A 27956-nucleotide genomic window follows, 5' to 3' on the forward strand; every position below is an offset into this window, starting at 1 on the left:
ATAGACTGAGAGAAGTATTTTTTTCCCCCATAATAAATATATGTACAAAAAAAGCAATCTAGACGCATCAGTATCCACATTTCTTGTACTTCAGCTCTTAGTAAAAATATCCCGTAAGAAGAAATCAGCTTTCATGTTTTGATTTCTGAGCATTGGGATGCTCTCAAAACATAGAGAAGACAACCGTATTTCAGAAGATGAAACCAGCAAATTTTCACAAGATCATTTTACTATTATTCTTAAATGACTGACCTAATGTCACTAAATGAAAAGTTTCTTACTCAATATCTTAAGATTATCAGATCTGTTAAGAATGTACTCTACACACAGGGGGAAGCAATCACATAGGTTTGGGGTTTTAGGGTATGGGGGGGTTTGAAAGATCATCTTTTGTTACTATGTTACCTGAAAATCTGGAAGTTTATGAGTTTTCAGTGTTCCCTATCAAAATAATCCCACCTTTTCTCTGTTTAGTACACCTATTTAATAGCTTTAATGAAAAAGAATGAAAGGCAATTGGCTGACATTCTGTATTCTGTTGTGAGGCAGAGCCATGGTTGGTATGTTTTTAGTAGCAAAACTAATGCATATTTTTTAACCACTCACAATTTAAATAAAGGAAATGAAGGAAAATGAAAGAGTAAGCTCTCTGTGACAGTTAAAACTAAAAAATAAACAAAGTAATTTAAAAAGAAACTATACAATCTGAAGCACATGAGCATAATCCTTATAATCCTAACTATTTCCACAAAAGGATTTATTCTTTTTCCCCAGTAGTTTTTCAATTCACTCACAGAGCTCCATTATCACATCATTAAAGGAAGCCAAACCCAGGAACAGATAATCTAATTAATCAAAATAAATTGGCTTCATCCAGACACAGCAAATTTCAACTTTTATTTTTTGAACGTAAACAGCATTAAGGAACAACAACGAATCAATTTCTAAAAGTATCATTAGGAGTTGTGACATTTTTGATTTCTTCCCTTCTCTGCTCTGTTTCACAGGAAATTCAGTTACATTTCTTGGTATCACAATTTATTAGATACATAGATTTGTTAGCATTTACAAAACAATGGGCGAGATCTGCACTGAGCTGCTTGTGAAGACAAAGAACAGCACTTACAACTCAAAGATTGGGGGTTAAAATAACTCCAAGCTCTCTCTGAGCTTTGAGCTGCACCTTTCTGACTGAAGCTCTTTAAAGAAGCAAAAAGACACTTAACAGTTTATCCATTACCCATGGCAATATATAATGATTTTGGCAGAATCTCCCTATTTGCAGAATAATTGACTCTGTATCAAAACAGGTTTTAGAAGACTGAATGGTCTGTTGCAATATTAAGCTTTTGTTTGTTTTTAAATAGAGAAAAAGGTTTAAAATCTGTTGATTGTTTTATTGGACACCCTTAAGAGAATGAGCCCTATTACCTCACACTACAAGAACAGTATATGTCTCATTTCCCAGTCCCCAGGAAAGACCCTGAGCACCAGCCAAAGATACCACGAAAACAAAAATGTTACATATGCCGTCTGCTGGCAGAGGATATTCTTTTGTAGATGAATACCAGGTGAAAGTGTCCTGTTTAGGATGTACTCTCTGTCATATTTTAAAAAGGGAAATTAGCTGGGTTTTTTTTCTTCAAATTCTGGCTTGGTATATATGGCAAAAAAGTAGGTGAGAGTGGGGTACTCAAAGGAATACTTTCTCTAAAGTGAGTGAACTTCATAAAGATGAAAATGTTTTGCCGAGAGAGGGTTAGGATAAGGCGTTTGTGATGGTCGATCAGGTAGGTTTGGGTTCCAGTCTGTACTGGCTGCATGAATGTCTTTCAGGTGGTTTAGGGATTTCAAACTCCCAACTCTACAGTGGCTCTGAGGCTTGGGAAGCTTCAGTTACTAAGGCTCCTGCAGCCTCCAAATATTCAAAACCAAAGGAAAGATACATTTCTCAAAGGACATTAGAAGTTATTTCTATTTTGTAGACATTCTGTAGTGGAACAAAACAAAGAAATAGCCCCAACACTAATATGCTATTTCTGGGAATTTAAATGCCTTCACTAAAGAGATTCACTGCCTTTGTCCAGCTTCAGGAGAGGCCCAAGTTCATGTTCTTTTTCAATAACTATTGCTCAGGCTGTTATTTAAAAAGGCAAAGAAAGATACATAAAAAATATTTAAGACAATACACACAGGTTTGCAGTATTTATGTTAACATACTTTAAGATAACCTCTGATACCATCACTTACCTACCATACAACTGTGGACTGAGCAGCAAGCTACTCACCTTCTTACTAGTTCTTCTTCGGGTTTTTCTTGCTCTAAAAGGTGTTGGAAGTAATTCTCCAGGGCTTGAGCAGTTAAAGTTTTCTTTAGGTATGGATAGTAGAGGGGATGCCGTGCTATCACACCTGTTAGGTATAACTGGTGTTAGTTGGAATAGGAGCTGTGAAAACCAATTTGTATTTATCCTTTCAAAACTGATTTGAGATCCTCCTCTTAACTGAAACTGTACATACAGATCCTCTTTAATGAGCTCCTGAATAAAAAAAAAACTATAGCATGACAGCTTTCTCTCTGTCAGTAGAAAGGTAGTGTGGAGCATGACATGAAAGAATGCTCCCAGACTAAGTGATTATTGGACTTTTTCAGGCTGCAAACAGTCCCTGCCACTGCAAGACACCTAAAGAACATCAGAACAAACACCCCACAGGCAGTTCTCTTCCCCTAAATGGTTTGCAAGGCTTAGACAAGTAATCACAATTAACCATAACAAGGCATTGCCCCACTCCTTGCACGAGATCCTGACATAAGTGTGAGAAATCACAATTACATTTTTATTGCTGTAAATAAGCTTTCATAAACTTCAGGTAACTTTATGCTGAAGCTGAGGTTCCACAGCAGGATCAAGAAAGCAGATTTGTGTCACAGGGATCTTTTTATCTAAGGACTTCAAAGCTAAGTTAATCTTAGAGGTCAAGTTTGTTGTTGTTATTGTTGTTCTGTAATAAAGCAGTAGTGTCTTTGTATCTGAGGAAGTCTATTAGCTAAGTATCATTCATGATTTGGCAATGCTACGTTGCAACAGTGGTCAACCATGGGGAAACGAAAAAAAAAAAAAAGAAGAAAAAAAAAATCAACGTTCCTTCATTCTTCAACCCAAAAAACAGTTTCACAAACAAGGACAAGAAAACTATATTCCTAAATATAAATGAACAAAATTAATCAGTTTTAGCATGACAGCTAATAGCAAATCAAATCCCAAACGCACCTTTAATTCATAATGAGCTTTGAACACCACACGCTCTCATCTTCCAACAAGTAAGAGAGCCAATTGTTGCATGCAGAAGTAAGGAATAGAAGGAATTATTAAACAATGCAAGCAGCAGCACAATCAATGTAGAGAGACTGCACACTGAAATACACCATTTGGATTTACAATATAATAAAAACATTCTCTTACATGTAAGAACAACTTCGGTATTTCCTAACACTGTCAATGTTTTAGCCATAAACGTGTTACAATATTCATGTATGGAAATATTATACATGATCACACAACCAAGAGATTACATTACATAACACATACACATGAAGGAGTAGCAACTAATGTGTAAAGGAAACCTTAAAAAGGCATTTCTTATCTTTGAGGAGCTCAACTTTGCAACCCTAAACAAACATCTTTCTTTGTAGTATGACATGCAAGTATTTTTATTTAGTACCTCAGATTTCAACAGCTGCTAAACAGAAAACTGCAGATACTTCATTAGTAAAATCCTTGTTTTATACAGATTATTTTTTGTTTCAGCACAGAGACAAAAAACCCCAACAAATTAAGTGATGTGAGAGATTTAAAAAAAAAAATAGGAAGAGCACTTGCTATGTAACTCTCATGTGAAAATCTTACATCGCTTCAGAAAGCAAGAAAAAGAAAAATACCTATGTTTGCAGAGTTGCCTTTGTCTCCACTTCTAGTATAGGCAAGATCTTCTAAGCGATAAGTATGTGGACCACTTGGCAGATCTATACAATATAAAAATGAATGCATTTTAATGATAGCTACAAATAATAGTACATTTTGAAGAAGTAACTGTCATTTTAAGGGTATACTTTCTGCATTGTCTGCAGTACTCCTGAAAACATTTCCAAAGCTTTCTTCCTGCAGGAACATCCGGAGAACAAGAGGTGAGGCTGAGGGCCAAAATTACAAAATTGATCCCTCCTGCTCTGTCTCCCAAATCCCTTTTACCTTTTTACAGCTGAATGCTGTGCCAGGCACCCCCTCTTCCACCACCCTTGAATATGAAAATTCATCTTGGTCTTAGCAATGTGGTATCTCTGAAGGAGGCACAGCAGCTACTTGTAATTTCTTGACTAGCTGACAACTTTTGTCCCCTTAACACACTGATATTTCTGCTTTCAGTGCAGGTGGAAAATACACGTAGTTGCTACTGTCTTGATAATTCTGTAATGGCTGTTTATTCTGATAATGTCTGTAGAAAACAGTCACAATTTAAAATTCCTTTTCAAGACAACACATCTCTCACTTTCATATGCACTGTCATAACAGTTACTTATTCAGCTGTGTAGAAGAAACCCAAGATTTCTTTTTCAAAGTACTGATTTTGTAAATATCTTAGTATTGGATAAGAAAAAGTCATAAATGGTCATAAATGCATGCTCTATAGGAAGCTAGTCTTAATTTTTTAACTTGTCGACGTCCAAGTATTGGACTTTCGAGCCTTTAGGAACATTAAGATTGCTGCACTTCATTGAACAGAGTTCATATTAAGTATTATTTTTATCCATTTACATATCAAAAAAAGCAAACCCACTCCTGCCCAAATCCAGAAATTCAATATTGTGGGATCTGCACAGTTTATATGTGAGGTTTGATGGTTAAGTCTCATAGCACGGATCTCTTGCCATCATTAATTACTAAGATTACTAGTAGGCTGTCACCATCTAGTTGCTGTTCCCCTAAGTGAGACATGAAGCGCTCACTTTGCCACTGAGTTTCAGTTATTTGCTGATAGCAGCATAATATTGAAACTTGAAGCATAGGTTATATCCCAGTTTTTAGGTGGTAAGAATCTAGCAATTTCCAGCCTGTTTTGCTTCTGAGCTAACTTCCCTATGGCCATATCAGCTCTCCTGGCATCCTTGGCTTTTCAGTCCCAGCACCTCTAACAGACTCACCTACGCTCCTGACTCGCAGTAGACTTCTCACCCCTCACTTGCCCTCTCCTCTGTCCCCTTCTGGTCATTTTCTCATCCTTCTGCATGCAGGCGGCAGCTCTCCCCCGCTCCCTGCTCCTTGGACACCAGCAGGGGGAACATGTAAACAGGGAAGTGACCGCCTTCCTGCTTTGCTTTCTGTCACAACCGCTGGTGCAACAGCTGCTGGTGGCAGCCACAGAAAGAAACTGACAAATGTCCAAAAAAATTTTTTTTTTTTTTTTTAATTTTAAACATTGAACAATTCAGCCCTGGGCACATGTTTGTCACAGAAAATTTCAGTCTAATGTGTTAAAGACTGTCAAATTTAAAGGAATCGAAGAGAGGGTCTTGTAAATCAATTATGTAGGACAAACTTCACACTGCAAGACCCAATCCAATTGAAAATGCATCAGTGTATCTTTTGTGTATTGTTATTGCTTCTGCATGAAAATACTGTGCTGGTTTTGTAGTTTTGTTTTAAATTTTAGGGAGTAAGAGACCCAATAGTAAAGATGTTATGCTCTAAATGCTGGCCAATGGCAGACTGTATTAAGAAGTGTAACTATACTGATTTAAATTCACCCTCAGGATACAAATGAATTTCTAAATTATACTTAAAACCAAAATTAACACTGTGGTAAGTTCAAGTATGATTTAAATTAAAGTGCACCTAACTATTAAGGCATGGGTAGATATGCATTCTGTGAACTGCATCAGGTGATCAGGTAAACCCAGCCCTAGCCAAATCATCATTACCTTCAAGTCCTTCCTGCCCAAACAGAACTGCTGACTCCTCAGACATGAGCCAAGCTGACCTAAAGAGCTTTAGCAAAGCTGGGTAAGAAAGAAACTATGTCCAAATCCTACTGGCTGCAGTATTCATTGTCCCCACCAGAAAGGAAGGCTGCAAATCAATGGCAGCGGCAGCTGGACAGATCCCAAAAGTTCATTGGGGCATGAGGTGGGAGATACTGTGGATGACAAAAACGCCTCACTACAAGATGACACATAATTTGTATAGTGTATCTTCGTTCATGGTACTTAATTGGTTGAAATGGATCAGGCAACACTTACAAGAGTAGCTTTTCTGGCACATTTGAGTGCCAATAACAGGGAAAACAATAACGAACAACTGGGGGCTCACCGCAGCGACCTCTTCTACTGGCACAGCTGGACTGGAAAGAGAACATCTACCCACACCCCAAACAACGTATCAGCTTAAACTGCTTTAAGACCGAAAGTTTTATAACATATATTGGGTCACTGTCAAAGATGAGCTGAAAGAGTGATTATAGTTTAGTCTGCCACAACAATTCTTGTTAGCAGGTCACGGCAGCCTGCAATTTGAAATGGTGAAAGCACACAATGAAAAAGTTGCCACAGGTTTGCTTTAAGCTTGATGCTCACTGTCTTTTCCATGTTCACTTCCATGAAAAATGCAAGCAGCGATGTGCCATGAAACTTGGCAGAAAAATATTAAAGGGTGTATTTATTTAATTGGGGAATATTATTTTTGATTAAAAATCTCTATTGAGAGAGGATCTGAAAAAGTCCAGCTAAAGCTCATTGTTCATTTTGGACAAGACTACCACACTTCATAGACCACAGAGTTCACATTATTTTATTTTTAATAATTTCATGCGATATACAATTCAAGAAAAAATAATGTAGTGCTTCTTCAAAGGCTGAAGTATGACAAAGTTTAAATTGTATAAGCTGTAGAAGTCTTTTCTCCACCAGATATTTTACACAGTCTTTGACGGTCCCCCTTTAAACAAAACCAGTTCAAGAGAGTGTTCTGGTGTTCTCATTTATTATTACCCTAATTGATTTATCTTTCATGATCTGTTTATCAGGAAATTGTTTTTATTTAATAAACATCTTAAAAAAATCTACAAAAGAATTCCCTTCAAAGCTAGGGCAAATGCTAAATTCAAATTCCACCCTCCCAGAACCGCATCTAGCAGCATTTTTTAAATCCATTTTCACATATTTCTCTTATCTATTCAAAGACAACTAACAGTCCATCACACTTGAGATAACCATGAAACTAAGAAAAATACTTCCCTCCTTACAAAATGCTGACAGAAAATGTTTCAGCAGAAGTTACTCCTTTTACAGTCTAACCCATTTGTCTATTTCTCATCCATGCTGTCCATGCGTTAAGCCACAGAAGTAGGTAAGTATTTAGTTACATACACTTCTATTTACAACTAAGGGCAAAAGTTTAGAGATCCATCTCAAACAACTGGAGGAGCTCTGCTGTCCCTCAAAAGTGGGGTTTTGCCTGAATAAAGCCTTACAAATTCAGTACTTAAATGCCGATGTCAGGCACCTCAGAAAGTCTTCTCAAATGATAAGGCGGCAACAGGGAGTCTAATAGCTTCTTGTTTCTCCAATATTTAGCACTGTAGTCACCTTGTGGGGGGGTGTGTGTGTGTGTGTGTGTGTGTGTGTGTGTAGGGGAATACCAGGACCTTTGCTAACCCCTTTATTAAACAGAACAATGACTACCTATTCCTTAACTAGCCCAGTTTGATGATGCGAATGCCTCACTGCCCTCCTAGGAACTCCCAGGTATCAGAAAGATTCTGGTGTGACATTAGATTTACAAGAGACATAAGAGCTGAAAACATACTGAAGAGTTTAACTTGTTTCTGCACAACACCTAGATCACCGCATTGAAGAGATGTTTGAATAGATGGAGAAAACGAACTCATGCATGGCAATCAGGCACCCAGTATCAGTGACTTTCAAATGGCAATAAACAGTCATATGTGTATTTAAGAATTCCTCTACATGATACAGGACATACCCTACTAACTTATAATTAGTTGTTACACTATTGTATTACCAGTTTTGTGAAGTACTACTCACCTGTGTCTGGAATCCAGAATAGATCTTAATATACTGGTGCCTTCACAGCATTAATTTTTTGAGTATACACAGAATTAAATAGCTGAATTACTCTTTCAGCATTAGTATTATTTTTAGAAATATTTCTAACAAGTAATCTTTAGATACAGTCACCTGATTTAGATTTGAAAATATCAATCCACAGCTTTAAATTAATTCTCTCATTTCTCTGGTGAGCAGGAATAAGGTAATGAAAGATTCTGTTTGGACCAAAAGGGAATTATGAAGTGTGCTACACATTAAGAAACACTGTATATAGTTCTGCCATTAGAAAGAATATAAAAATTTTCAAGTGTCTAGCACTTCCAATAATATGTAACCTAGGACCTAGCTTGTATGAACGACTCTGAACACTTCCTTTTCATTGCAGACAGCCTGACCTGTTCCATTCAGCTCACTGGTTTGCCCTTCTCAAGCTTTTTCTTCTTTCTGCAGAGAATTTGGTTAGACAAGTCTAACAGCAACACAGCAATTAACATGCTGGATCATTAGCCTAGCATGTTTTCTTTAAAAGTCACCAGTTTCAGGCTGATCCCATTCTTGTTCATTTTGTGAAGGCTGCCGTATAGAATAGGGCCAAATTTTAATTATCTAAATGCTAAGCATTCTGTAAGTCTGTCCTCCATTCTGAACACAACCATTTTGATGTAAAGTAAAACCAACTATTTCCAAAATTAACAAAGTAAGATTGCAGTATATTTTGAAACCATGTTTCAATTTCAAGCCAGCGTTCAACTGTCTTCAGTTGTGTCTAAGGCTTAGGTTTTTTGAATAACAATTTACTTACATATTTATAGCCTCAAATACATTTTATACTGTGTGATGCTAACCTTCTTCCTTCCAAGAAAAGTAGCTTAAGTGTTTTGCAATGGACTTAAAAACATATAGTATAAAGAGGTAAAATATGTTTCACAGACAAAATCCAGCACATGATTTTCCAGGACAAAGATAGCAAATGATACATTCACAAATAAAAAGATGAACATACCTTTCAATTCACTGCTAATCTCAGGTGGGTCAAATGAAACAACCTCATCTGATGTAAACGTGAGATCCTCCTCAAATGTCTCAACATGCTGCCCATTTAAAAATAGGTTGATCTGGAAAAAAATATCCATTTTCAAACTGTCAAATTATAAGTCCAGTGTGATGTGAATAAATAAAGCATATTTCTAATTACGTATTAATCTGGCACATTTTCAGTAACAGCTTTACGGATAATGTTCTGCTGCTCCCTTTTAAAAAGTCATAGTAACAATAATGATCCATTATAAACCTAAAAGAAATCTTTGTGTAGGGAAAAAAAACCATAAAAAACAAAGAAATGCTCTATCCTGTTGGGTATATTTTAAAGGAAGACAAATTTCTCTCCTTCCATGTCCCTCTATGTACAGCAGCACTACATGGAATTTTGCGTTGCAGCTCTTGACAACTGGATCCCAAAACTTGAAAGCTTCCAGCTCTTCTATGATATAATCCCCTTTTCTTCTTAATGTCACTGTCTGTATTAATGACAAACTTCTCTCTGGATCCTGTATTCATCTTCAAATAAGTTTTGTGAAAGCACCTTACAAAAAAAGATAAATCAGTACTGGATATTTTGGGTTTACATTGAGATGAAAATATGAAATAAAAAAATGCCATGCTGTTCATCTTGCATTATGAGCTCTCCTTAGCCACCCCCAAAAGAAATCTGAAAAAATACAGACTCCAGTGTGCTATTTCATTAGCCAATTGGGCTATTCACTTAAGATGTAAGAAAAGTTTCTCTGGTTAAATCATATAGCACAATCACGTAGAAAAATTAACTGCATCCCCTTCATCTGTATCGGAGGACTCCCCGTACTAAAGACTCAGACATACAAGCCAGTTACACTGCCACAACAAAACAATATACACCAACTTAGCTGCAGCAGTTGTCAGCAAATGCAAGATAATTCTACTCAGTCCTCTTTCTTAAGATTGTTTTTAGAGTATAGTTAATAGTGACAAAGACCTCCAATGCTTATGCAAGAGGAAGGTTAAAAAAAAATATTTCAGAAAAGCTGTTCTTGCCTTTAGTAGGATTGCTGAAATTTTTCTCCCTAGGGAAAAGTTTTAGGTTACTTTTTAAACATGAAAAAGCACACATGGAAAAAACCTACTGTTTGCACTGTAAAACCACTGGTGATCTATGATAAAATCAGGACAATTGCATAAGAGCAGTGGAAACAACAAATGAGATATTGAATCCAAACTGACACTCAGAAAGGTGTTATCAAACACAAAACAAAAGAACCCACTGTGGCAATGTTAACATATCTGAAAATCTCCTTAAGGAGTTCTTTTGGTTTTAGGTCAAATGCTGAACTAGAGCAACTAGACTCTTTGTAACAGAACTTCCAATCTAGAAAAGCAGTTAATTCATACCTTACTTACTCTGTAATCTCTAGCTAGACCATTATTGTTAATACATGGCTAAAACTTTGAATCAAGGACTTGGATCACTTACACCACACTTTTACGTAACCTTTAATATTACTGCAGTACAACAGTGATAGGTCACATGGCATTTTGTTAATAGCATATCAGTGCATTCAGATTAGTTACATAGCACAAGGATTTTGATTTTCTGTATTGAAAAGAGGAGATAAGACACTGCTTTCTTTCCCTGATACATTAGGTTACTATTTAATCTCAACAGCATTTTACCAAGTCTGGAACACAGTGCTAATTAGTAAGTTTACATTTAGTTTGATGAACAAAACAGCAGTAGGCTAAACTTCCATAAAGATAATAATTTCATATTAAACTTGGCAAAGACAAGCCATCTTTATGAAGCAAAATGTAAGTGACAATAAAAATAAGTACTTGAACTTCTTTAAACAACAAGAAAGGTGGGGTTTTTTTTAAACGCTTTTCCATTATGCACAGTTTATAAACTTAGTTTTAATAAATAAATAGCACATCCTCTGTAAAATTAATCCTAAATGATTTCCCAGAGTACTACTCAAAGAAAAATGTAACATCTGGGCTTATTTGTGCTAAGCACTGTATGCATGTTAGAAAATGAAAATGAAACAGTCCTCTTCTGAAATGCTTAGAACACTTAAATTGATTGCTGGTAATTGTTTTATAAAGTTGGGGTTTTTAAAATCAATTGTTAGTTGTTTGTTCACCTCTCACCTTTTCACTTGCTGCCTGTCCTCTTAAGGCTTCCCTTCACCACCCTTAGCAGAAGCCTGTCACAATACCTGTGGTCTAACACAGACCAACATTCTGGCCTTTGGCCACTTCCTTGATGGTGAATGAGTGAGAAAGCTCTTACTGAGTGAGAAGCATCATTACTAGGATGCCTGGGCATGAGATGAATGCAATAGCTACAAGTCAGTTAAAGGCCTTGGAAAAAGAAAGGCATATGTGCAGTTTTGTCTGCTGTCTCCAAAGCATAAACTAAGCATTCAGAAAAGCAACATTTATAAATCCAAACACTTTATGTTTTCAGTAAAACCAGTTTCTTCAAGTTTATCTTGAAGACTTCAATCTAGACAGAGGTACATGTGTAATGGAAAAGAAGTAGGGCTCTAGCTCAACGTTTCATCTTACCCTGCAATTTCTCACCTAGGGCTGCCTAGTCATCTGAACCGTAACGTCTCAGACTGAAAGAAACTATTGTTATGAACTGAATAGGGCCACAGAGAAATCTTATTCACGGGCTCCTCCATGATACTCATCACAACAGTCGCACAGGCTTTTGCAATTTTACAGTTTTTTGCAATACAGGCAAGAGCAGAAATTAATACTCCTAGTATTATAGAAAGGGTATTTTGAAGGAAAAGACCCAACTCTCTACTAAGGTAAAACCTGTGCAAATCTGGGGAAATTCACCATTTTAATACTTATTTCCAGTAATATATACAAAATATAGATGCTCCAAAGAGTCAGACGACTTGTACAGGTTCTCAAGATTAATGTTCAACTCTCTGAACACCCAATTGCCTTAAAAAGGACCATTAACTTTCAAAAAAAATATGTAATTTTCATAAGCACTCTTTGCAAATGCAGTAAAAATAACTCAGACCTACAATTCCAGGAACCTGAAAAGGGAAGTTCAATTTTGCTGTGAATTTTGAAGTATCTTGCATCAATTAAAATGCCAGTGTGGCAAGTTCAAACTGTTGTAAAACATTCTGTGTGAATAACATTAGTCTCTGGGAAAATATTTTTTAATCAGAGTTACCAGAATACTTTGCAGTTTTAGGACTGAAAGTCACCAAAAAATGCCAGAGTCAGCAGAATTTTTCAAATTACTTCAAAGAGAATAGAGCAGTCTCTAAGCAGTAAGTGTTACCTGAACATTGCTTTTGGGATAATAGAAGAAAAATGGCTTCAAAACTGGAGACCTAGACACACAAAATAAAAAGCATAAATGCATTTAACCAGAAATTAATGAAAATGTCAGATCATACATCTTTAGACTATTCATACACCAGACAAACACTTGGGAAATTTAAAGCTGTTTAGCCATGACTAGTGATGGTTTTCCAAACAATTTTGGAAAGTCAGAAAAATGTAGAAATTCCTTACATTTCATTATTAAGAAAGTAGGATTTTGTTTAAAAGAAAAAAAGAAAAAAAGGACAATTTGGGGGAGGGGTAGCTGAAACACCAAAAATATTTTCTTGACAAAGGATGCAATTCATGACACTGAAGTCTATTGCACTGTCATTAGCCCCACATTGATACCTAGGCTAGTTACACAGAGCTACTGGAAACACATCCACAGTTTCTTCCCCTATCTTCATGTGTAAGACAGACATATCAAAGTATTTGCTTAGGGACAGGAAAGTTTTGGATGCTGTCATAAGTAAGTATGGAAAAGGTGAGCATATAAATCAACAGCAGATTTTAGCCATATCTAGAAAAATAGTGAATCAAATACTGAATCAGGATTTTTTAATTTATTTATTTTTAAAATATGCTCAACGTTATTCTGTTCAGCTCACTCATGTAATGGGTTGTCCTGGGTTCAGCTGGGATAGAGTTAATTTTTACAGGAATCTGGGAGGTGGGGGCATAGCCGGGGCAGCTGACCTGAACTAGCCAAGGAGCTATTCCATACCATGTGACATCCTGCCCAGTATATAAATGGGGAGCGGGCCGGGGGGTGGTCTCTGTTTTCGGTGGGGGAAGTGGCGGAGCGTCGGGTCCCGGGTGGTGAGCAGTTGCACTGTGCATCACTCTTTTTGTATACTTTTTTTTTCATTAGTGCCGTTGTTGTTGTTGTAATCTCTTTGTGTTTGTCCCAGTAAACTGACTTTATCGCAACCTCGAGGTTCCAGTTTCTTCTCCTTTTCTCTCCTCCGTCTCCTCCCCATCCCACCGGAGGAGGGCGGAGGAGTGAGCGAGCGGCTGCATGGTCCTTTGTTACCGGCCGGGCTGAAACCACGACATGGGTTCATACTGACATTTTGTGGATGTTCTGGGACATTTGACCTCACATTTCTAGGTGAAGTGGGCTAGTACAGACATAAGTTTGCTGTGCCCATATTCCGACCTAACAGGTACAAGAGAAATCTGGTCCAGAAATCTGCATGTATTAGCACATGCTTGAGCTACTGCCCTGCCACAGAGTCATATTTAAAGTTCTCCCTACAGCTCATTAAGCAAAGACATTGTTATGAGCTGATCAGAGACTTAAGTAACTCATATTCAATAATTCAATACAAAAATTTACAATTTGCATATGTATATTGTAGCACTCACTACTATCTTGTTATCAGTTACTAAGCATAGTGTGCAATGGAAAAACTTTAGTTGCTTCTGTGGTTGCTGTTTCAAGATGGGGAAGCTTGTGATGGTGAGTGGTAGGAACACTACCATCACACATTACCACAAGTTAACGATCAGAAATTAACTTACACTCTGGGGCGCCCTCCAACAATTCCAGTGAGGCCAGGTGCTGGAAATGGAAATGAAATTCACAAAAGAACTGTTAAAGCCATCTTCAAAACACTAGAGCTCAGAGCTTTTCATAGCTTGAATCATTCCTAAAATGCACGTTTAATAAGTACTGGAAAATATCTAGCAAATTACATATGTTCACATAAATTAATAAAATTGAACATTTTATACAACAGTTAAAAAGGCAAAACACGTAAAAGGTGCTGTGACTTTTAACAAAAAAATGAATATTTTAAAAGTGAAGTATAAACTAAATCTTTAGGTTATTCTTCCAAATATTTTGTATACCAATGCCAGTCAGGCGATATATTTGATAGAAAAAGAACTTGGCCTTGGTTTTTTTGTTGCTGTTGGTTTATTGATTTTTAAAGAGAGCAGAAAAACAATTCTGACCTGAACCACAGTTCCTTTTAATACTTGTTTAATAAGACTTTACTTATTAGAGTAACTGTTTCATGTTAACTTGCACCTTTCTCTTAGCATCTTCATTGGCTAACTTCACTTTTTTAAGGTGCTGGGTACTGCAGATCTCATTCTCTCTCTTTGATACATAGGTAATTGAGGGGCTTAAGTCACTAGCATGATCCCAGATTTGCAGTAAGTCAGCACTGTGATTAGACTTTTGTTTATTCTCAGTACTAGGTTGCCAGGCTTTATTACCATTAAACCCATCTGCCGAGCTTAGTATTTCCGAAAGAAACAGTTCTGATCTCCTCATCCTAAGCATAGCTTCTCACCCTTCTTTCTGGCATGGATAGCATACATGCAGGATACATCAGAGCTCCATATAGGATTGCAGGGGAAAGAAACAGTTAAGTGAATACATTACATCAGTCTAGGAATTAATAAGTATGTTAAGCAGTCCCTTAAAAACAAATGTTGTGGAAAGCTGGTATATCTACCCAGATTAATCCTGGCTAAAACGGGCTTCATGCTTCCTCCAGGTGTGAATTCCCTCTGTGCTTCAAACAGACTAAAACCCATGTAACCATGCTGTTGTGGTACTATACTGATAACCTCTACTTCTCAGCAGGCTGTTTTAGCTTGGATTCAGTGCCTTGGTAAGGTGGACACATACCAGAAGCAGCATAGATGATGGTACAACATAGCATAGATTAGAGCCTTACCATATTCACATTCATTGGAAGTGATTTCCCTGAAATAGTGGTGAACAAGGTGTTTTAATGAAGTTTTTGAAGAGGGATGCTGTTACGTAGTCCTTACCTTGATCACCCTGCTCTATAATCGGAGACACACTTGGGATAAACAAAACTAAAATTCAGTGCACATCTGAATGACTGATTCAGAGATGGCAATTACCGTAAATAAACCTAAAGTTATAGAAGAGGTCTTTTGCCTAAGACTAGTCCATAATCACTCTGCCAGCTTGGCCAGTGTGCTAGTACAGTACTTGCACATTATAACTAATTCACAAGATAAACAGACTTCACTGACTGTATTTTTAGCCAGAGGCTGAAAAAACAAACCAACCAACCAACCTCAAAAAACAGCAGCCTTTAGAAGGTGCTACAGTTGAGAACAATTGGAAAGGATTAGGGGTGTTTGTATTAACTCCCCCTCTTTCCCTAAAAAGCCTATGGTGTTTTTCAGTACAGAAAAAAAAAAAGAATGCCTTCAACAAAAAGCAGCCATGAATAACCACCTCCCTACCTCGTAAGTTCTGCTGCAAAAAATGTGGTAGTGGATAGAATGTGAAAGAATCCCTTACATTAATTAGCACTACACAATTTCAAACAATTCAGTGAAGATCCAGCACTATACGTATTACCCGTGCACTCATTCAAGCAGAAAACTGCCATTCAACATTAAAACCAACTGCAGTTATTTTACTGAATTATGCACCTACTTTGTTTATTTAGGTTGTTGGGGGAGGAGGCTGGATATGATAAGGTCATGTTGAAAATATAGGTTCATAAAGTTAGTTACTTGAAATTATCTGTGGATTGTCACATGGCTCACTTCCTGCTAGGCAGCTGAACTGCTCATTAAGGATACCAGATTTTGCTCTGACATCAATTTCAACTTCCTGAAAGCTCTCAAAGAAAGCTCTTCACTTGCCTACTCTCACACAATGGAACTTGGCTCATACAACAAAGCAGTTCTCTAAACACTGACAAGAAAACAATCCATGTAAGAGCAACCACTGCTCACACCTCAAGGCTACAATAATCTGCTGCTGCTGCTCCTCCAAGCTACTGTAACAGCAGATCTGCCTCTGGAGATACTACAGCTACCCCGCACATAAATGCAATTGTCACAAAGCTACACCAAAATCCCTGCTGCATCATTATTAATTTCCATCTTACGATTATCCAATCCATTGTTTATATTACCATAAGTAAGATGGGAGTGTTTGCAAGTACAATTTAATTTTATCTACATGCAATTCCTATTTAGACTTCAGGCAGAAAAGATGAAGGAAATCTTAAATTGATTATGGCTTATAATCAGTGATTTGTTATTTGTGTAAACAACACTACAGCACAACACCTCACCTCAATCCAGGGCTCAGATGCCCATTACGTTTCTCCAGTAAAACTGAAAGAAGGCAATGGAAGGTGAAGCACAACGGCTTGTCACTATGGCCAGAGCTACTTCTGCTAAGTTAACTGTCATCTCCTTAGATCAACTGTTGTCCCAAGACACCTTCTTTAAAAAGATCTACTCATGCTGTACTTTATGCTTACTTTACGCTGTCTGCTTAAATATCTGTGCAGATGCTTTCCCTCCCTCCTTTCTGGAAGAAGACTTATCTTTATCTACAATGACATGAATAATTTGTCATACTTGTAGAAAGTATCAATCAGGCTGCAGTATCAAGCCAGTAAGATTATCAGCTAAGTTGAAGCTGTTCATCTCCTTTCCCAGAAACTTTACATGACTACTTTTTGCTATCAGAGCTCCATTCATTAGATCCTCAAGGCAGATAAAGTATCACTAAACACAGTGTCAGTGTCACCCTATCTGACATCAGTCACCCTCCTGAACAAGTTGCTTCACTAAAAGTTGACGAACAACTCGCCACCACTATCTGCCAGCTTCTGTGCCCCACAATGGCACAAAACTGATGCATTGCAAAGTGAACTGAATGCCTTTGAGTTGGAGACCCTCCTTTCAATCTATTTATATTCTGTTAATGTTCATCTGTAGGTACAGTATTTGTCTGGTGTAATCATCACACCGAGTATCATGATACTTATTTTGCTTCAAGTGTGTATGATCCAGAAGCCCACAATTTCCGAGAACATCTTTGCTCGTGGTGCCTGAGGATCCAGCCTGATAACTACAAATTCTCCAGGTGGCTAGGCATTTAAAAGCAGTGAGTCAGTACTGGGGATTACACCACTTGAATTCCACTGTTGTAATTAACTCCCAAATATATGGCATGATTGGAGAGATGTCAGGCACTTTGTCCACTGAATTTACTTCTTTCTAGGTGACTAAGCACTGGTATAGGACCTTTCCTTTGGATTCTGTGCTTAAAGGTTTGAGTCTACAATGACTCTACAAAATAAAGAATCATTATTTAGCAAGTGCTTCTTTTTTTGTTAATCTGCACAATTCTTCACACAGTCTTAACCTTTCTTTTAATTTTATGATTCTTCCATCTAGCCTTCTTTCAATCTTATCCATTTTCAGGCCAATTACCTTAGGAAAAACAAGCCATCATCCTCTGTGTGTGCACATATGTATGTCACATTTCTTCCTTTATGTTCATGATTCTTCCAGCACACCTGCAAGACCCCAAATTTTGAGTCTAATGGCAAATTTCACCCAAATCTGAAGGACAGAGAGGAATCTCAAGAATATCAAAGCATGCTAAAACCCCACAACCACCACCACCCTGTGATTTGGCAGCAGTGTAGTTTCAGACATGTAGATAATACACAATGAAGTTCACTCAAGACATACTCCTTGATACAGCAGTTCCACTGTTTCTGATCCTCCATGTATGTTTTCTCTCTCCAGCTGCTTCTCAATTTTTTTCCTCACTCTACAAAACTCATCCGAGGATGGACTTGCAAACACCAATACTTATAAAGCTCATATACGATATGATGGAAGACACAGCAAGTTTCTGATAAAATTAATAAACAGTGGTAGCAGGCAAACAAAAGAGTACTTGGAAAACCAATGCTGCTCTCAGTCGGGACTGTCACAGCACACCCCTCCTCATCCTTTGTTACTCATCCTTCTCTCCTCCCCTGTGCTAGATCTGGTGTTCACACAAGCATTTCAGGGAGTGGATCCACTGAAAACTAGCCCTGGCAAAAAGAATGCTTAAAATTGGCCCAAACAAGCACCTATTTCAATATGTAGAACCATCATGTTCTAATACATTATAATCTATGCAATAGATATGACACCCTGTAAAATGCCCCACGGCAGGAAAAGCTCTGCTTGGAACCTGCAATTAACCTATGAGATGCAAATTCCCAGCAAAACAAACTTCATTCCTTCCAGCTCTCGTAATTCCCCACTGGCTTTTCTGATGGTGGGAGAGCCTTATGTTTTGCATCCTTAATAGTTCCTCTATCTAATGCAAATCCTACTTTAATGGCCACACCCAATTTTGGCTTATTACTTTTTATTCTTCAATCTACTTCTGCCAAAAAATAATAAATATTTCTGTAAAAATCTGTATGTTTTTCAACAGAAAAAAACCATTATGCAATATGTGAAAGAAAGATGCTAGACTGCATGAAACATTTTGTAAAATATTTTGGAGTAAAAAAAGCATGAAAATGCTCTGACAGTGGAAATCTAAAAAGCTTTAAGTACTTTAAATTTAACAGGTGACACTTCTTTCTTTGAAACTTCACTGAGTTCCAAAACACAATGATGCCTCTTGCTCATCACCTTACAGTTTTTGACCCTAAATAGTTTCTCCCTTATATTTCCGGTGACTGAATTAGCTCAACCAAAAGGTTATTTATTTACCGCATATTCTAAGAAATGATATATTTATATAACATATACAATATATTTATATATAAAAAGCAGACAAAGAAGTCTACTTCTCAAGCATTTTTTTTAAGAGAACGAACCAGACAAATCTGAAATCAAATGTTTTATACTCAATAGTCCTTACAATATTGTTGAGTAGAAGTACAAAATACATATAATCTTTGTTTACAGGGGTCAATTATACTATCTTAATTATTCTATCTATGTCCTCTGAATACAACAGATAAACTATCTTTTGCAATATTATTCTCAAAAAATGGGGACTGCAGTAAACTGTTAGAACAAGGACATTTCTGGATGTATCTTCCAACACGCTTGGGAGATCAGTCATAATATTTACATATACTCAAGCACTTTAAAATCTCAAGTTGTATTAACCAGCTGTCATCTTAGTGTCAAACTCCGGTCATTTTAATGTGAAATAAGGGTCAGCACATGATTTCAGCTATTAGTAAAACATTTCTCAGCTACTGAACGCCTATTAAACTATAAATGTCAGTTTCCCACAGCAAGGCTCTTCTCGAGCCCCTTCTACACTGCATTTTATTCAGAAAAAAATATCTGAATTAAAGAAGACAAAATAAATACACTGCATCAACACAAATTATTTAAATGCTAACCATATGGCTGACCGGACTCTATATAATGAAGACATTTTCACTGAGTAGTACAAACCTGGTCTGTGATTGCTAGCTTTTATGAAGTAAGGGTGAATTTCTATAGACTGTTGCAGAATTGCACTGAACTCCCAGACTACTACAGATTTACAAATCCAAGTCTGTGTGTCTATGATTCTTCACTGCCAAGTATAAAAGAGCTCACTTTAAAGAACAGGAAAATAGCTCAAAAGACCCCAGTATTAAGACTAAATATTGCAGACACATTTAAAGTTTGGGTTTTTTTTTTTCAGGAGACCATACATGCAGAAAACCAAACTTGCTAGTTGCTGTTAAAAAACCTGGCTATTAAGAACTTTCAAAGTATTGAGAAATAAAAAGAAAGCACACTTTTACCAACTGAAACTTTAACAAACTCAGGTGTTAATTGTAAAAAAAGATTAAAAGATTGAATTAGGTGTGTTTTGTCTTTTTTTTTTTTTAATAGCTTGTATCCCTTTAAGCCCATTAGAAGAGCATAATCCAAATGAAAACTGATTAAGTGTTCGAACAGGCAAGCTAAATACCATGCTCAACAGAAGTTTACAGTAAAAGCCTTCCATTCCAAACAGAAAGTAAACAACAAATCACTCTGTAATGTATGGCATGTCTATATGCAGTAACTTCCAAATACTTCTCTGGGTTTAAGAATCTCATCTGCACTTCTAATAATACTTCAGAAAATTTTTGTGCAAGTACACTCAAGTGCTCCATTGGTCTTCAACAAGAACAATAGGAATTAAAAAAGCATTGGAAAAAAAAGTTAGGGAATAGCTTTGAAACAAATCTCAGTTTTTCACTCTTGATTACAGAAGCTTTTTAAAAGATGCCACCTTCCTAAACTTCTCCCTTGTAGGTCTAACTCCTTGTCTATATTTCAGAGCACAAACACACGTATGCTTCAGCCCATTCCAATATATAGGTAGCATTCCTTTATCTTTTCTTTCCAACACAGAGGATGAGATTTCCCAAGAAATAGGGAATTTCAAATCAGCACAATGCCTTGAGATGGTTGTCTTTCTACTGATTTTCAGAAGTAATGATCTACCATAAATGGGGTGGTGGTAGAGAATCAGCACTCAAACTGATCAGAAATTATACAGTGCTCTCCTTTTATGAGGCCTAAGTTCTATTATCCTTTACATATACAAATACAGAAAAAAATGTATCATATCCAAAAATGTTTTGTAATAATCAAAGCTGCAAAATGAGTCTAAAATTAAGAAATATTGACATTAAGACTTTAAATTCACTAGAAGAGCTAAAAAGCACATCTCTGACAGTTAAGACAGAACATCCTAAGTTTTAAGGCTTTGGTATGAAGCATTAGGAAGATCACTCCTCAATAAAATTATTGTAGTATGCTTTTTACTCACAGGAAGAAAAGGAATTTCTTTTCATCTTACTATTGTTCCCTGTAAAGTCAAAAAACTGTAACTGAAAACTCCCTCAAAAAGTTTATCAGGCAAATTGCTCAAAAAATTTTGACATAAGTGATTTAAATTTAGCCTAAGTGAAAGCCACCCAAACTAGGGTTTTAGTACTGGCTATTAAAGAAGTAAATACCTCTTTTACCCACAATTTATAATTCTCATATTATGATACTATTACCAAACTAAAACTGCCTACCAAGTCTAGCTCAGCGCTCCACAAGTAGCAACTAGCAGGCTGAAACAACCTGATGAAACACCAGGAGTGACAGTGCTCCTGGATTTCATCTCAAAAGATGTAGCTGACAAACACAGGTAAACCTAAAAGCCTAGGTTCGGTGCTACCTCCCTCTCAGATATGAGTACTGGAAAATCCCATGGACCAGAGCAGGAGCTCTTAGGACTCCTCACCCTTATTCTGAACCGTCAAATCTCCTTTCTCTATCCCTCTTCTCCTCTACTTCCCATTCCTAAATTTTAGCCAACCTGGTCCCCTTAAATATTGGTAGAGTCCCTCTCTAGCATTTCTTACAGAGAAAGCAGAACCAAGGACTCTTGATTCAAACTCTTTTGTGGTTATGCTTCCTTCCACTATCTCAGGAAACCATCTGTATAGCTGACAGAATACTTTCTAACGTTACTAGACATCAGAAAGCTTAGTCAATGGTGTTTACACAGCTTGCTGAAGATTCTTGGATGAAAGGTGCTATACATGAAAATCATTATCTGTCCCACTGTCCACACTACACTTAAAGTAACAAACACCAAACGGCTATTGAGGTGAAAGAAGAATATAGTTAAAAACAGTACTTCACAATCACTAGATAAGAGTCCAAGCAGAAGAGCAAGACTTTTCCATTTTTGTCTTTTTTCACTTTTGTCTGGTACAGACCAAGTCAGTGTTATTTGTTTCTTAAAGGTCACTCTCAAGATGTCTAAAAAATAACGGAATGAAGTGTTTCAGTTCAGGTGAAATCACCCTGCAAGTCAACAACTCCTCCGTTCTCCTTGCTGCTGGTTATGAAAGATTTATAATTTGTTCCTGCTTTTCCTCAGTTTTTCATTGAAAGAATATACAAAATAAGAAAGAAGAGTTATTTGCAATCACTCTTATAGTCACTACCTCTCCTGGAAGAGAAACAACACGGGAGAGCTGGGGGAATATGCCCAAGCTGGCCATCCTTGAAACAGAGGACTTTGTTGCTTAAAGGGTGCCTGTGTTTTCATCAGGAAAAGCCACACATGCTTAAAACCTCACTTGACTTGCATCCCCACAATTGCCACCATTTTGTCAGAATAAAGCCACACAAGGTTACATCACACATACACCCATATCAGATATGCAAAACCACATCTGATACGCATGCTCCATTCACATAAGAGACAACAGCCACAGAGATTTTCGCTCAAGGCACAGTGAGAAAAAGTGGTGCAGTGCTGTACAAAAAGGGACCTCAGGTGCTAACTGCCCACAGAACTTATTCAGGGTATGGGAGGTTCAAGTTCTGGGTTTTTCTCTGTCTGTGTACATTCCAGCACTCCCATAAGAGTGACCAAACTCCCATGGGGCATACTCAGCTTCTCACTGAAGCTGTTACACTTTGGAAAATAATTAGCATTTGCAAAAATGGCCCAGTGAAACAGAGGGGGAGGAAAAAGCAAAGGGAGAAGGCAGTGGGAAATGAACATCAGGTGGTGTTATTAAGGATTCATCTAGGACAACAACAATCATCTTGGTTCTGGCTTCTGTTGCCAAGATTGCTTACACATCTATCTGATGAGTTTTAATTTAAGTCTTGTCTATGGAGCTGCCTGTTTGAAGACAATTAAGCAGTGGGCATTCCTTGTTCTGCTCTTCACAGCAAGTTCTGGCAGCCTATACAACTGTGAGAAACAAGCATCATTAAGCTGATTTGGTTATTAGCACACCACTAATTATTGTTTGGCAGTATTGTGCAACTTAATTTATTTTTTTTTTTTTTTGCTAAGTCAATTTTTATTTTTTTTTTTGCTAAGTCAATTTTTATTTTTTTTTTTTGCTAAGTCTCACTGAAGGAAATAAGAAAAAAGACTCTTCATAACCACTGCCTTAAAGTATTCCACATCAATAAGCAGCCTGCTAGCATTTACCTCCCAAATCTGACCCTCTTCCACATACACAGAGTTTATCTGTGCAGGTAATATGGAAATCTACTACGCAACAGCAACTGAAAGAAGTGCCTGTATGAAGCAATCTTCAACAAATTAAAAAAAATGACTATTTATGGGGTTGTTTAAGCACTCGGAAGCATGTCAGCAAACAGCTCTGATACCCTCTGACACTAATAATTTGCATCACAGAGGCCAAAAACCTTGTTGCAGTCCTGTACCTGGCAAACAAAAGTGCTATTTATCACCGAATGCCCCAGATGATTCTAGAAATATGTTCTTTCCCATTGTTTCTCATTAGCAGCAGTTCTATGAATTGAAACAGATTATTTTTTTTTTGAAAATAAATGCTACAGGATGTTCTAAAAAGCTTAAGCTGTTCCCTTAGGAAACAAAACAAGCACCCCCACCATCGTTCACGCAGACTGCCTAACCTGATTCTACACAGGAACGCACCTGTTTCATCACAAAGAGCTGTGATAACACGAACTGAAAGCTTGCCAGCCACCTTAAGACACAGATGTTCACATATTCTGGTAACTCAATTTCAATACTGGACGTACGCAACCCAACTGAGGTCGTGCAGATTTTTTACTTTTTGATTCTGTGAAGAATGGTGGTGAAAGGAAAAAACTGAAACCTTAACAAACCTAGCACTTTCAGACTTCAAACAAGGTTTATATACGCAGCAGTTGCTTTATGAAAGAAGGGGCACAGATTAAGAATTTGGAGAGACAAGTATATGTCCGTTAGCTTTGGATCTTACAAATAAGTAATTGTTTCAAAATCCACCCAGCTTTCCTTTGTTCAAAAAGATTTTTTTTTAGGGGATTGTCTATGCATGTATAAAATAAATAGTAAGTATAGATCTCTACTTTCAGGTATGTTACATAGTCTACTTGAATAATGAAAAAGGAGAACCTACTTCAACTATGAATCCTTAACTAATTATAGAAATGGTAGTTTGGTCCAACTGTGAAAATACCATCTTTCATTCATTAGAAAAAACAGACTTTAGAAGCAACTTATATCTATGCTATATGCTTACCTACTAACCAGCCTTCAGAATTGCAAAGTCTTTTAAAATTACCTCAATGAATATTCCCAATTAGTTCTACATGATCATACTCTACCTTGCGGTGGTGGCGGGGGGTGGGGGGGGGAGTGCGGAGAGATGACCACGCACGGACCTTGCCGCTATAAACACAACTTAAAAAAAACTCCAAAAAACAAAAAAACAAACCCCCACAAACAAAAATACCCTACATTAAATATCTCTCTGCTACCACTGTAAAGACTACAACACAGAATGTGCACACTTCCATACAATTTTGAATCCACTGAAAATAAAACATCAGCTCCTTAACTGCAAGGCAACACCTACCCACCCCTCCATTAATCAGGATTCTAGATTTGCTATGGAAGTTGAGAGATTCAGGTTAAGTTCATGTAATTTAATTTTGAACATCTATGTAAATCCTCAGTATATTCTTTCATAAGATACATAGAAGCCATGACAAAACATCTGAGCTCTAGTCCTCAAAATAAGCTGTCCAAATTTTAAATGGATAATAAAAGTGGAATGAATATCCATAATGTAAGCAGCAACTCACAACATATGAACGGGCTATTTCCAATCGAGAAGGATACAGTGGTGACACTTAAGTGACTTGGGAGGAGAACAGAAGGATAAAAAAAAGAAAACATAAAAGTTTGCTCAAAATAATCAAACAGTAAGCCCTCCTAGAAAGTGAAAAGAATCCAATGACACTTACAAAGAACAAATGTGAAGGGTTTTTTTGAACAAATAATTGGTAAACAATAGAAGCATAGATCACTTCATACTAGGTGACCCTTATGCAAATACTTAAAATATACACTCAAAACTAAGACAGCATAATAAAATCCCAGTATTTTGACTTCACCTCAAAAGTAAATTAAAAAATAAATCTTGCAATAGTTGCAGTACAACCCAAATTCATACAAAATCAAATGTTAAAAGATGGACTAATTTGAGGTTAGACTTGATAGTGCAGGATCAGAATTTAAGTTGGGTACTTAATATACACCGTGAATAAAGAATTAGATGCAGGACATTAGCATTCTCACTGCAGTATCGTATTAAAAAGTTTTGAATTATATCTGAAAGTTGTAATTACTTACACAAGCACCTACACATTAAACAAGCTAGAAGTACAGCAGTATCTGTAAAAATCCTTTGCAGTAACATCAGATAACAAAGTGCTGAAGAGACCCTTCAAAACCCTTATACTGCACAGCTCTTCATAAACTGCAGTGTTATAGCCAGACACTGTGATAAATTTTTGCCAGCTGAATAACATTCTTAATGTTTATTGCCAGTGAGATCTAATGGCATTACTTTCTACTAACGTGGTAAAACAGAGTAAGACACTGTTGCACATAGGTGTAACCATGGACAGGAAAACAAAGACAAATGAGGACAAGGAAAAAAGGCAGGAAGGGACAGTAGTGGCAACAGAAAGATAAAGGGTCTCAAAGGAACAAAAAGGTGGACTTCCAGAACTTTTATCATTTTGCTAATGTCTGCAGGTCCCATTTCTACACCAAACATAAATACCTTTAAAAAAATAACAATTTCACTATGCACAGTGCAATGAAACTGAACACAACCAAGTGCTAGTCATGCTCAGGAAAAAAAAAAGTAACTTTAAAACTATTAAAAGATGATGTAAATATTTACCCATGCCAGTTCCAGCTGGTGCAATCTCTCTGGAAAAGATTTCTACAGCTTCTTTTTGCTTATGGTGTACAGCAAGCCAAATAACAGCTTCCCGAGGACCCTGCTCCAAAAAAAGTAGAAAATAGATTAGCTTAGATATAAAACATCATCTAAACTTACTAAATTGAAAAATAACTGTAGCTCAGCATTCAAGTTAGATATAACAGAAATGTTTAGTGCTCACTGCTACAAACTACAGTTTTCATTCAGTGACTCTTCATCCAGCATCACTGTAATTTTCTGTTAATATTTCACAATCTTTTCTATTTTGCTACCATGAAGTCAACTACTGGATATTTCAGACTACTAGGACACTGTGATGCTTCTCCAGCATTCTCAAAGGATCAAATACTATAACTAATAATACTTTGTAAGAAACTAAATACTTGGCTTCACTCTCAGTGGAAATGGCAAACAAAGTTTCCTCTTATTTTAAGTGCACTAAGAAAACTTTGGGGTCAAGTCAGAGAGCCAGGTGTACTTCCCTTAGCATCAAGAAGTAAGCAGATCTGCTCACAGAAAAGAATTCAAACCTAATCCTTGGGAGTTAAATGGGAGAATGGAACTTGTAAAAGCTAGCACATTTCCAAAGAAGAGAGCAGACACCTCTCTAAAGGTAAACCCAACCAGTACTCTGCTCCCTGCCCTATAGTCAACTAACATACCTGTGCTTGCAGATAAGCACTCACTCTCTCTCACTTATTTTAATTCTCTAAAAATCTCTTTTCTGCCACTGAAAGATCTACCGCTGGAACCAATACACTGGCAAAAGCCTTCGAGTGAACATTAGGTCTCACTGAGGGCAAAGACTGTATTTATGCAAGAATCTGCATCCACCAGTAAGAACCACCTTTGGTCTACCTTTGAATCTCTAAAATGTGAAACCTGCTCTAAAATAGAAGTCCATCCCTAAGTGTCTCTTACTTGTCCCAAAGCACCAGCACAACCATTTCCATTGTACACATGAAATGGAAATGCAGAAGGTCTCAAAATCTACTGGTCAGGAGTTTCTCCACACAGCACTACTCCAAGTATGGAGATCTGCAGCAAGGTATTTCTTCTCTCTGGTAGTCAGCTTTTTTTCTTAATGAGCACAAAGAAAGTTTCTAAAGGTTCTCTGGCAACCTTACATGAAATTCTTGGCTTACTTAAATCAATATAAAATTCAAAAGAGGAGGAGTTTGACTACAAGACACTAGGGGATTTCTTCCAGTGTTTATGTCCTTTTTTATGTCAACGGGAAAGGATGTATTTCATGAAAGCATGAAAAAATGTACCAAAAGTTTGGGTGTTTGGGGTGGGTTTTTTGGTTGTTTTTTTTTGGCTATTCTACAGAGCTCAGAGGACTTTATAATTCTCTAAATGCCCTGTCTAAAGAATTCTTGTAGATTTGGTAGCTGTTCTACTAAAAATGTAGAAAAGTAAAGGAAAAATCAAACATATAGCTACTTAGGATACTGAAGAAGAAATTTTCCTGGAAGAAAGGAACAACTGGATTTTGGAAGAGCCAAGTCCTTTTGAATCTATGCCCGACGTCTGCTATACCAAGAAATAAATATAGATGACTAAATAACTAATTTTTAGTTTATTCCAACTTTTTTCCTTACATATAATAATTTCCGAAGCATTTAATAGCTTCCCAATTGTGCATAAAATCATGAAGAGTATTTTAAAATAACATTTTTCATCCTAGGTAACACTTTTAGAAGATTTTGGCAAAAAGCCTACTTCTTTACCAATATAGAAACCAGTGACATTTCTGAAAGCATCAGAGGTTAAATACTCAGCAGACAAGAAGGATACAGATACTGCTAGAATTCAACAGCCCCAACTTCAAAACACAGGGGTTGATGTGTAGAGCAGAGGGGACCCATTTTTTTGGTCAGATGAAA

General features: G+C 37.0%; 1 protein-coding gene across 3 annotated transcripts in view; it reads right to left on the minus strand.

The window, feature by feature from the left end:
- LOC126044693 (uncharacterized) overlaps positions 1-27956 on the minus strand; it is a 65729-nt gene that overhangs the window by 5007 nt on the left and 32766 nt on the right. For 2 of the 3 annotated variants that reach the window (XM_049814764.1, XM_049814763.1), the window contains exons 13-18: positions 26026-26125; positions 14039-14078; positions 12468-12519; positions 9126-9237; positions 3941-4024; positions 2289-2412 (exon numbers count right to left, since the gene is read on the minus strand). In XM_049814764.1, the coding sequence (XP_049670721.1) occupies positions 2289-2412; positions 3941-4024; positions 9126-9237; positions 12468-12519; positions 14039-14078; positions 26026-26125 (512 nt within the window). Of the gene's footprint in view, positions 1-2288; positions 2413-3272; positions 3313-3940; positions 4025-9125; positions 9238-12467; positions 12520-14038; positions 14079-26025; positions 26126-27956 lie in introns of those variants that run through there. The other variant, XM_049814765.1, reaches the window with a different exon arrangement.

Source organism: Accipiter gentilis, chromosome 12 (assembly GCF_929443795.1).
Source record: "Accipiter gentilis chromosome 12, bAccGen1.1, whole genome shotgun sequence".
Lineage (NCBI taxonomy): Eukaryota > Metazoa > Chordata > Aves > Accipitriformes > Accipitridae > Astur > Astur gentilis.